This window comes from Anticarsia gemmatalis, chromosome 12, assembly GCF_050436995.1.
Source record: "Anticarsia gemmatalis isolate Benzon Research Colony breed Stoneville strain chromosome 12, ilAntGemm2 primary, whole genome shotgun sequence".
NCBI classification, from domain to species: Eukaryota; Metazoa; Arthropoda; class Insecta; order Lepidoptera; family Erebidae; genus Anticarsia; species Anticarsia gemmatalis.
Genome location: NC_134756.1, coordinates 3106983 through 3119344, shown reverse-complemented (window position 1 = coordinate 3119344; position 12362 = coordinate 3106983). Strand labels below are relative to the sequence as shown.

Here is a 12362-nt window from a genome sequence, read left to right as displayed (position 1 = left end):
TTATATAAAGATTTATACTAACGCTAAAGTTAATTGATGCATGTTCATACTCTTTAATCTCAAGATATAACTATAGACTATAGACCAAACATCATTAAAATACCTATAACGTAAACCCTATTTACGTTCATGCCAAAATAAATAACATATTAAATATCTGTGTAGTGTTGAAAGTATCCTACAGAAAAACAAAACACTCATATTTGGGATTCCATCGTGAAATCCCAAAAACTAGTGTTGCTAGCTTGCCTAATATAAAGTTTAAGCTTGAGCAACTGGCAAAAAATGATTGTTAACATGATTTTAACTAATGTATCGATTATTGTAGAGGTGTGTTGTAAATTGAAATAAACAGCAAAATAATAATTTCATATCAATCCTATCTGTATCGATAAATTCCATAATTTAACTATTATATATACCATAATATTCCTATATCTGTTTCGTCAGTCATATTTCCCACGTATATTAACCAACAAAGGTATTAACCGATGGGCTGTAAACAGCGACTACTAACCTAACCTTTACGAACGCCTACTTGTCTGGCACCATTGTGATTACGGTAAAATTATAGGCAAATGTTTCAGTACAATTAGGACTCTGATAATAGCTGACAGCTTGACATTTGATAACGATAAATAGGCAACAATACACAATACTGGTTGATAATACGATCTAAAGAGCGGAAAGGTACTGGAGTAAATGTCGATCTATAGAAACACAAGGTGAGCTAATAATTATCAAAAGTATCTAAGTATGTAAGAAGGTAGTTCGAAACCATTTCTAAAAGACATAATAATATGTAAACTTTTAACACATCTGCCAATTGCCATATTATAATTTGCAGCCATTTAAAATACTACCGTCAATAAAACACCAAGGCTAATTTCTTGCATCACTAGGTAAAGCATTGAAAAACAATATGAAGCCTTTCTCGATCAAATTGAAACCTAAATACTAACACAAACAAAGAGCAAATTAGAAACAAACAAAATTGAGAACAACACAAAACGGTAGTCACAAACATTACATTCTAATAGAACAAGCGAATGTCGAGTCAATTCACGCATCAGTTGCGTCGAACCGACATGCGTTAACAAAGCCTCTGATCCGAGATAAGCCTTGAATACCACCGAGTTTACAACAAACGTAAGACTGACAGGATTGATGAACGTAGTTAGAGAATGAAGGACAAGACTATCGTTGCTTTAAAACAAAAGGGCCACAAATCACAAATATTCAAAACATTGTATCCTTTTCATAAAAAATACATATTAAAAAAACCTTCTTAACATATCTTTACATAAAGATTTTAGAGAATAGAATTTTTTATTGATTATAGTGCGAAATTGATGGAAGTCTTTTTAAAATATACCCGATAAATTGATAGTTTTTACAACAGAAAGGAATTAGATTTTTTAAATTGTGGTCCTTCTGTTTTAAAGCAGCGCTATATGAATGTCAACAACGTTTTGTAGAATTTGTATCAATAAAACAATAAACAAAACTTCCACCCACACTACTGGTGATAGAACAAATATGGCAAAAGGATGTAGAGCCAAATGTCGTCTAAAAATAAAAGATGTTCCAAGAAAACAAAGTTCAAGTCTCAACCTTTCTGTAACACGTAACACAAAGGTTCTTGGAAAATTAAACATTTTAAATGCACGTTGCAAGATTATATGATTTGATTTACTGACAAGAATTTTTAAAAGATCATTATCTATATTCTCACAACACAATAGCATATTATGATCAACAACTTGACGTCAGCGTCTCGAAAATATGAATACCTAATTAAAAAACTTACGGTTTTTTAATTAGGTATTCATATTTTCAATTAGCGAAAGAATAAAATGCAATCGTATTAAATGCTAATTCTGTGATATTTGAGTTAAATTATTCCATCAACATGATAAGTTAATTAGAGATATTGATGGACGATCGAAACTCAACAATCTCGGTGTGGCGATCGTGACTTCTCGTGACTAAACGAAGGTTATATAGAAATTAATTCACGATAGCGACACGCTAATGCACTAGAAAATGATATAACTAGTTTTGTGATCGGCATTCAAAGTCAAATGTAAATAAGTAAGACCTTTCGAGCGGCTCAGGAATCTAGTCTGATACCTAAGAGCCTCCCACTGGTGTAGCTAAGAAACTGTAGGTTTATTAAAGTTTTTACAATCTGCGATGTTGCCTGCAAGGCGATCCAGTATTTTGACTAGATATCTCTCATAGATGACATTTGATGTCATCAAACATGTATCATTAATTCGAGATTTCACATCTTTATTTCAGCTATTTTATGTCTGGCTAGAAGTGCTCAATTTACACCTATAATTTAATCTGTCTATTTACTTTACCTAAATAAATAGATTATAAATATGTTTTTTCCATGAAAGGAAATAAAATCTGATAGCGTGTTGGGCGTACAATTTGCAAATGTAGGCTGACCATGTTATTTATTTACAAACAGACATCTATAACTAACAGCTGTCATTACAATGGGCGTGAAAAACTGAGGAGAGACTGCAACAATGATTGATGATGAGGTGAAAACACCATTCGCATACATCGGCCAGTGGTTAGAGAAATCATTAATAACTCACTCATTGGCACCGCTGTGCTTGTACCAATCATGTCGGCACCCAGTGATCACGTCAGGGTCGGGAGAAAGTTCACAATGCTCATTTTTGTGTATCATCATTACCGAGTGAAAAACCTGATTCAACAATAGCATTCAAATATTGTACACAACAAATGTTTTGGTAAGTGAAAGAAATGGAAAGTGAAGTAATTTTCTATTTATTGACACGCAAGGATGTGGTAGAACAAATATCATCAAAACAGGAGATCAAAATAGTAAGCCAAGAAACAAACAAAGAGAGAAACAAAGGAGGCCAAGAGTAACAGAAATATTTACCGAAAGTAAATTGAAAACAAACACACCCCGAACATCTATAAATCGAATAAAAGCTTGTAAATCGCATGACGTCTAACTAAAACATGTTTGATCAAACAAGCAAATATCGTCATGCAAAAATATAATGGACTTCATTGGTGGAAATTATTTGGCGAATAATTCGAGCTAAGTAGTATTTACTTGGCAAATATTTGAGTGCAAATAAAGGTATTATTCATCTTTGGTAAAAAATACCGTGCGAAATGCTACTGACCTCTACAGGAAATTAGGTTTGTAATCTTATCTAATATCCGTCCGGCCGGCATTACCGGACGGTAATGACAGCGTGCCACCATCTTCATTATAGTGTGAGATCGTGAGTGCTTCGAATCTGTCATGAGCCCGTCATATAGTTTAGTGAAAGTGACGTGTGATATGTGTTGCGTCACTTGCATCACGTCTATAATTATCATTGTCTCCTATATAACTATGTGGTTAGTTTAATCTCTTCATCTCTCATTGTTCATCAGTCCGGTCTATAATTTCTTTATCTATAAATAGATTGGTCATTTCATCGTGATTATCGATTCTTGATTCAACATTAGTGAGACTTTTAGAAACTTATTTACCTACTTATAACGGCCTGTTATTTAATTTTAAAATTGCATCTCCGGTTACTCGCACGCAAAGGTCAGTCGAATATTCAAATAAGTATAACAAAGAGAATAAAACCGAAATGTATGACACGAATTTAATATAATGATTACAGAGTATCTTTTGATACGTTTAATTTTCAACAGGTTAAGAATCACGGTCAGTTTGTTTATAATTTCTTTCGCCGCACAGTCATTGGGTTCAAAACCTGTTCACGAATGTAAGTGAAATTTGGTTAATGTTACCGCTTACCGCTATTAAGCGCTGTGGTAGCTAATTAAATATTTTGTTGGGCTATAACTTTAGCATTTTTATTAGCTGATAATTTGATATCTTAATTCTTTAGTGTAAGTACTTTAACGACACCTTTAAAGATTTCGATGAAATGATTTCGTGAATACCTCCAGAGAATTGTTGTCCTTATTTGCCTTGGTTTTTGGTTAAAGGAAAAATCCTTTAACCAAAAATCTGCAAACGTAATTTAAATGTATCTAATCTAAGATATATTGCGAAATACGAATACCGATCTAAAATGTAAATATTTTTATTCGTTCCGAATTAGTCACAAAAAGTCGTGCACATTTTTCCCAAAGAGTGCAAGAATGTATTAATTTGCATAAGATTTCGGCAAACATAGATTAACTTGCCTAGATTCGTTCAAATTTCGTAACGTTTAACCTTATACAAGAAAAATGCAGTGATGTATGTTCACACCTTATTTCCATAGTTCAAGGAATACTGCGTTGTGACAAGTGGAATGTCCAATTAGTCCAAATATTCATATTATTATATAAACATTTATTCGGAACAATTAATTCGACAAAATATCAAACAACTTAATTGATTTATAGGAGTGAATGAAGGAAAAATCATTAAAAATCGTCTTCAAAACGGACAATTTTGTTTGACCTTCGGGGCTTAATATTATCTTTTATAGATCTCATATCGATAACATTTGCTTGCGAATTACATATCTGACCTCAAAATAGAACGCGCGCTATGAATACAAAGTATCGAATGATTTTACATAACAAATAGAATTTCGAAGATTGCAATATTTTTGGTTTGATATACTCTACTGCATGCATTTTCTACATACACACATAAATACATAAAGTCGATTTTCTATACATACGCAGATCATATCAGCGATGTTAGATGTGTAGTGCTCATTACTGGCGGTTTTGTAGGCCAAAATGTATGAATGTGAATGAGGCAAGGGAAGTTTGTAAGGATTGTACCAAGTGGTGTTCCTTGATCTCCCCAGTGAGAAAAAGGGCGTGTATTTTCTATTCATTATAAAGATATCTACAATCGTAAGCAATAAGAAAATTGCATAAACAACAGTGAGTAATAACTATTTCTAGAACTGTAGCAACTAACAATCGTTTTACTGTTCTGAGTAATGGAGAACCGATATTAAGGAGAGATTTACAAATCGCTAGCGTACACCTAGTGTTGCAACAAACATAGACTTTGTTCAACAATTACACTGTTCGAAAGATAGCGTTAAAACTAATAAATTGTAGGCAACAACGCCCAGTAGTAATAGTGAAAAATAATTGATAAGTAAAGGCGATATAAGTGTCGATTAAGAAACAGTATAACATATTAGGTTGGGGAAAAAGTCTTTTAGTAATATAGTATACATGAACTTGGAATAAAATCTTTTCTCTACACAAAAAAGCTCGATATTTGGGTACCTCACGAGCTCACTCAAATAAACCTAATGAACCGTGTACTCATTTGTGATATTTGAAGCCAAAGAGATTTTATTACAAGTTCATACATACTACAATGCGAAAAAACTTTTTCCCCGACCTAATACATAACATCATGCCTGTTTTACCCGAAAGTGTAGTCAGAGATGTTATATACCCACGTTTTGCTAGTGACAACGTTAGTCATATGTAATAATAGCCGACGAGCACTTACCATTTACCGGGCACGTTACTGAACTCAGAGGTATTCTTGAAAAATGTTCTAATATAAATAAGAAACGACCAATATTTCTTTGCCCGAACAAGGAATCTAACTTCAAACCAACAGCAGTCGGATACTCTACCGATCGCGCTACAAAGGTATTGTCCAACTTAAAACATGGAACCTATTATTTAATAAACTACAAGCCTTGTGATCTTAGATAAGGTAAATAGAGGAAGGTGACGTAGCAGGCGACACTAGAATCGGAGGAGTGTCGGTAACAGCTAGAAACTTTTGTACAATAATAATTTCTGCTACAACAATTTAATAGATACTATCGAAAGCGTGATAAAGGTACAAGAATTACGAGAAATAACAAGTTCTAATTAAAGCGTACTATACAATAATAAATAATTGGTATAGATAAAATGCTTTAGGCACTAAAACACCTATATTTCGAAAGTAAGAGATAGTTTGTTGAAGTCAAATAATTTGCTATGTAGGTGACAAACTTACTATTAAGTTTAGCCTGGTTAAAATAACACAAAGCGTAATCAAGTAATTAGACCATCATCATATAAATGGGGCTGTAACTACTCAAAATAATTAAATAAACCATATACATAGCATACAAACTACATAACTGCTTCTTCTTCTTCTTATCGTATAGTTAGTGGTCAACCTAGTGTCAAAGTTGTTTAAGCCGCCCGAAGGCCTTTGACGTAGCTTAACGACTGTTATCATAATTGACAACAACCGGGACCGACTTTTTACGTGCCTTCCGAAGCACGGAGACGCCCTGTTCAAATACCACTATGCGGTCACCCATCTATGGAATGACCGCGCCAAGGTTTGCTTAACCCACAGATCGTTTACCGACCGGTGATGCAACTGCTACAAGTATACCTATCTTAACCTACCTCTAAAGCTTGTCAAATTGTCACAATACCCATCATCATTGAACGTTACAATATCTTCAACCTCTACAAAGATAGATCACAGACTTTTGGTCGATGTTGTCGGCACGATCGTTACCAGATCGACAACATCGAGGCCGACAATTTGCGTGGTAGTCAAGACACGCCGGCGGTAAATCAAATTAAACGGCACCTACTACTCGATGCGATACTTGTTATCCGATAGGCCGAACCAGGGCTGCCTCACGACTGCAAAATTACTAATCCTGCTAATATTTTTTATGCAATAGGTTGTGAGTAGGTATGTATGTATGTATGTTTATGATTCTTTGACGAAGTATCTTCGGAGCGAATTTAAATAAAATTTAGTTCTTTTTACCCTCGCGTGCAGAAGCTAGTAACATTATAAATGCGACAATAACTCTATCTGTCTGTCTCTTCTTCATGCCTAAACCATTGTACTGATTTTAATGTAATTTTGTACAAAGATTGTGTGAGACCCAAAAATAATGTAGGACAGTTTTTATCCGGAAATCCTACGGGAACAAGAACAAACTGCTGGTAATAAGCCATATAATAGTACAATGCGAACGGAGTCGCGAGGCAGCAGTTAGTAATTAAATAATTCGTATAAAATTGCACTGCCAATTATTTGTGCCCAATGTTGTTAATTAAGGTTCAAATTGATGCAAATTAAATTAGTCATTTTTAATTAATTTTGATTAAAAGTATTGCCTTGTTTTAGGATAATCGGTGTGTTTGGTCAAATCATCATTCGTTCCGGTTCACCTTGATTTAATTAGACGACTGATAACAAGAGAAATAACACCAAATAACATGGCAGTTGCAACATTCCCAAAATAGTTATATGCTGCTAATATTACAAAATAATGCGAAACCTTGTATGGTATGTAACCTAGTATGGATGTATGTATGTATGTTTGTTTCTCTCTCACGCAAAAACTACAGGACAGATTTGAATTGGTTGATTGATGATTTGAAGGAAATTTGGCACATCGATGGCTTATAACCTGGATTAACACATAGGATACTTTTAACGCTGGAAAATCTTTTCACGCGGACGAAGTCGCGTGCATAAGCTAGTACATATTTTGTAATAGTATAAACAAAGAACTGCATTTAGCAACTCATCAAATAGTTAATGTAAATATTTAACATTTAAAACTGGAATCTTCATGGACATATACAAAATACAAACCGGAGTCTAGACCGAGATCTCGTCGAAAGATAATATTTACATTTCTATTAGACTAGGCGGAAAATCTACAACGACCTTCTAAAAACAAGCTGCATAATAATGGATTTTATTTACTTCTTATAATGTTGTAAAAATGAACAAAATATGTACCTGATTTTTAAACCGATTAATGGTAAGAAGTGTTTGTTTAAAAATCTGTTTAACGCCAAGAGCTACATGTTAATTTTGCAATATTGGCTTATTGACTCTGTACCTTACCTATACGGTTTTTCGTAATTTTATTATTGAACATAGATTATGCTACAAAAGACCATAGGGAATCTTAAAGAATATCTCAGAATAAATAAAATTTTACATTTGCACATAAATAATTTATCTATCTAAATTTTCCTTGGTGCGCATTGTTGCGATAATATCAAAATGCCAACTTGCAAAAAAATATGCATATACAAAAACGAGTTCGATTTAAGGACAAAAATCCCTTCCACATTTTATTGTTACTACTTCTATAAACATAGCAAGTGATAGCCCTACAAAAACACCACAGTATTGTGAAAGTAGTCTGAGGGTGCAGGTGTCTGTGGGCGTGTTTTCATCTGTCTAAACAACACCTTACAATCGCCACTCGATCTGTAACGATCGTGTGCACGCCGCTTTAACTCAGCACTGATAAGTAACGTCTTCAATGATTTCTTGCCTGGAGCTATGTAAAAACCGCTATTAGTTGAAAAATGATGGATTGTACTTGTTTCGTGTTTATTTATTCGTCCTTATCGTATGGTTAGTGGTCAACCTAGTGTCAAAGCTGTTCAAGCCACCCGAAGGCTTTTGACATGACTTAACATTTGTTATGTTAGTAGACAACAACCGGGGCCGACTTTTTACGTGCCCTCCGAAGCACGGAGACGCCCAGTTCAAATACCACTATGTGGTTATCCATCTATGAAACAACCGCGCCAATATTTGCTTTACCCACAGATCGTTTACCGACCGGTGAGCGCAACTGGCTACGGGCGCCTCTACTACCTAACTTAACATTGATAAGTAACGTCTTTAATGATTTCTTGCCTGGAGCTAAGTAAAAGTCGCTATTAGTTGAGAAATGATGATGGATTGTACTTGTTTTGTTAGTTTAATGTGTTGCAAAAATACGTTCTAAGCACTGAGTAAACGATCAATGAGGTAAGCAACCTTATGACGAGATTATATCAATAAGAATAAAACCGTAAGACACTAATAATTTAACTATTACAAGTTAAATTATTTTCTATACCCCATTCTATACTTAGTACTACCAATTTCAAATGACGTCGGTATGTTTAAATCAGTTTTAGAAGGAAAGGGAATGTACAATTGTGCATCCGTTCAAGCTTTTAGGTCGTATAACTTTTATTGACAAGCCGAACAAACACAAGTAAAATTAACAGTCATGTTAATTGGCAACTGAAACATCTGTAACCAATGATAATTATACTAAACTATTACACAATCTATGCTCATACAATAAAGAAATTAAGCCCTGAATGATGGGAGAATAGTAGTGTTATGAAAACTCCATGATGTTATAATATTATTAAAATAACTCTCGACTTTTAAATGTACATTCTTTCGGAGATTCATTGTCAATTTAAACAATGGTCGGAAGTTATATAAAGATACGTTTACTTTGTCTTTACATGTAGAAGATTATAGCCCTTTTTTAATTAGGCATAAACTGTCGATAAAGGAAATTAAGGCGGTAATTCAAAAGACTAGAGACTCTTGCCCAGCAGTGGGAAAGTAATGGGTTATAAAAAAAGTAAGAGAAACCTTGGTTTGTTTTGTTGTATTTATGTAAGGTTTGACGGCCTCCGTGGCGTAGTGGTTGGGGTGATCATCATGCATCTATGGGAGGTCGTAGGTTCAATTCCCGCAGCTAACATAAATTTGTATGATCGACAGATACTTATTAGACGGTGGCCTGTTTGATACAGCTCGATGTTTTTCGAAACATACAGATTCATAATGTAGATAAGACAAGGTTCTTTACTAAGTTGTCGGACTATAGTAATAAAATAAACGAGTATCTAAAACATAGCTAAATACGTAAGTTTCTAGGAAAAGGTTAGAACCTCAATGCGGAAAACTACAAGCGTAATTATATGCAGCGCTTACCGCGATTATCATTACAATGTTGGATCACTTGTGTTCTAATCATAGTTTCACTGCATCGTACGTAATACAAAGAAAAACTTAAATACTTTGTTATTCAATAGATAGTAATTAACATAAGTAGCCAGTGCGCTAATATGCGGATCTTTTAAAGATGCCTTAGAAGGCTGTCTCATTGTACCGTTTGATTTGGGAATATAGTAGTTTCAGTCCGAATAAAAACTCATCTACCTATATCCCGACTTCAAAGATTACTGCTTATTTTATCTTAACTGTTTTGTTTAAAAAAATGCCTACTTTATAGGTCAGCCAGACAACACCTGTCCTCAAAGGCTACATCACAGGTTACTGTATATAAATGAGTGACTGTAGACTATTGTAGATTATTATTTTAATTGCAATAACGCAGCTATTTAACATCACCTCTACTTACTTATACATATTTCGTACATAAATAAATTCTGTTCCGAGAGTCATTTTCCGACCGCGTTTAAGTCTGTTTTCTTCTCTTACTGTACCAGTTAAGTAATAGTGTTTATAAGCATCATGTACTCACCACAAGCTCTGCAAACTTGGCGTCGAGCTCGTCTTGCGGTGGCATGGGGTGAGTGGGGGTGACGGCCTGCAGCGCCAAACCCCCTTCACCGCCCACCACGCAGTAGGTGATCTCTGGCGGCTCGTCATTCTGAAACAAACAAAGGTATTTTTATTAAGCATCAAAATAACATTATTGCCTCATTGCTTGACAATGTTCTTCTTCTGAAATGAGGAAGGCGGGTCTTCAGTTCTCCCAGCTGGCCAAATGCGAGGTGGGGACTAGACTAAGACTAATCTCTTAATAGTAATAAGTTACATTACAATATCTATGTCTTATCAGGACAGCAACATTGTGTTTAAATTTTAATTTATTTTGTCGTAAAAAAAAAGATTTTTTAAAAATTCTTGGGGGATAATTAAAAAAAACTCTTGAAAGACTGGCCTTACTCAATTAAAGAAAACTATAACATCCAGTAACTATTCATCAAGCTCATCATTTCGCATATTGAAAGGAGATCGATAGAAATAGGACTTCAAAGGGTAAATGGTAAATCAATCGGTTAAAATAGATTAGTACCTTTTGGTTGACGATACTCAAGTAAACTTTATCATAGGTAAGGTATTCAAGGTCAAACGATAGTGTCTTCTGAACTAATAACCACTAAGACCTATGTGATCTTTGCCTAAATGCTCATAAATCTTTACCAGTTACACTCAATTGTTTTAAAATATCACAAGATTGACATTTAGATTACCACTAATTCAGTTTGCACGACTTTTTTAATAGCTGGCTATCAAAATGTACGCTTTCATATTTATACAATGAATCATTATTCTACAGTCAGTTGCTACATATTGGTGGTATGAATCAGTATTATAACCTTTGTAGTTACTGTTTAGGACAGTACTTATCAAGAGAAATTCTGGAGTCATTGTATTAGATTCGATTTTAACATGAAGATATGTTTAATTCAGAGAACGGACAACAAACACAGATCATATCTTGCCTTGCAAGAAGGTCTTTTGCGTAGTAATCATAATTGGCGATTCTGTTTGACAAGAAGTATGGATTTATCTTGATTCATTCAATGAAGCAAGAGAAGTTTGAAGGGATCGTCGCAAGTGGCGTTCTTTAGTGTCAACCTAATTCTATAGCAAAAAAACGTGTTTTGATGTTTGTATGTAAACGAGATTTACAACATTGGCTGGTATATAATTTTATGTATTTCATAAATCCGTTTAATTTATAGTGAAGTTACTAAAAAGAACTCAACAGTTTTCAATTATTTAAAAGAATCCCAGGTTATTTAGGCCAAAAGATAACATCGATCAAAAATGTCGACGCGTGAAATCCGTTTAAATCCTTGAGAATACAGTGACATGTCAAGCAATAAATTATACAACAATAATGTTCAAAGATAAAGCCTTATTGATAATAGTAGGCTGTTTACTTGCTTTTGTTAACAGAACTTAATTCGTCTATTAAGTTATTTGCACGTTCGCACATAAAGATTTATGAGTGGCGTATTAATTTTGTAATTTTAATGTAATGATGCATGCAGATTATAGATAATAATATACGCAATGTTTACAATAAACATTTTCTTTTAGAAATGTAATGTTTGATATGAACCGTAAAAATACTGCAAGCGTTTCAAGTCATGCGCCTAGCAAAAATAAATAAATATATTAATTTTGTATAAGACACGCCACTTAACGTTGTGTGCCTAAATATAGCAACAATACGCTGCACATGAAGTGAAAAATAAATATTGTACTAAAGAAGTATGGATGATATTATTGCTAGCGCTTTTCTTTTTTTCTGTCACTAGCACTCCACACAAAGTGAAGTGCCTGATAGGTTACTGAATGTGTCAAAATGTTATAATGCGTAGATCTGTAGCGCGATTCTGTACAATCAGTACTGTCGAGTATCAAAACGATTAACATTTAAAATGTACCGCCAAAATACTTCCCACGACGCCCGTCAGAGGCGCTCATCAGATTTCCATACAAAATTGATCGATGACTAGTAGTAGAGAATCTGCAGTCT

The 12362-nt window shown here is 34.1% G+C and overlaps 1 protein-coding gene across 7 annotated transcripts in view; it reads right to left on the bottom strand.

The window, feature by feature from the left end:
• DAAM (disheveled-associated activator of morphogenesis-like protein) overlaps window positions 1–12362 on the bottom strand; it is a 176931-nt gene that overhangs the window by 26128 nt on the left and 138441 nt on the right. For all 7 annotated transcript variants that reach the window (XM_076120455.1, XM_076120448.1, XM_076120453.1 and 4 more), the window contains one exon: window positions 10329–10457. In XM_076120455.1, coding sequence (XP_075976570.1) covers window positions 10329–10457 — 129 coding nt within the window. The remainder of the gene's footprint in view (window positions 1–10328; window positions 10458–12362) is intronic.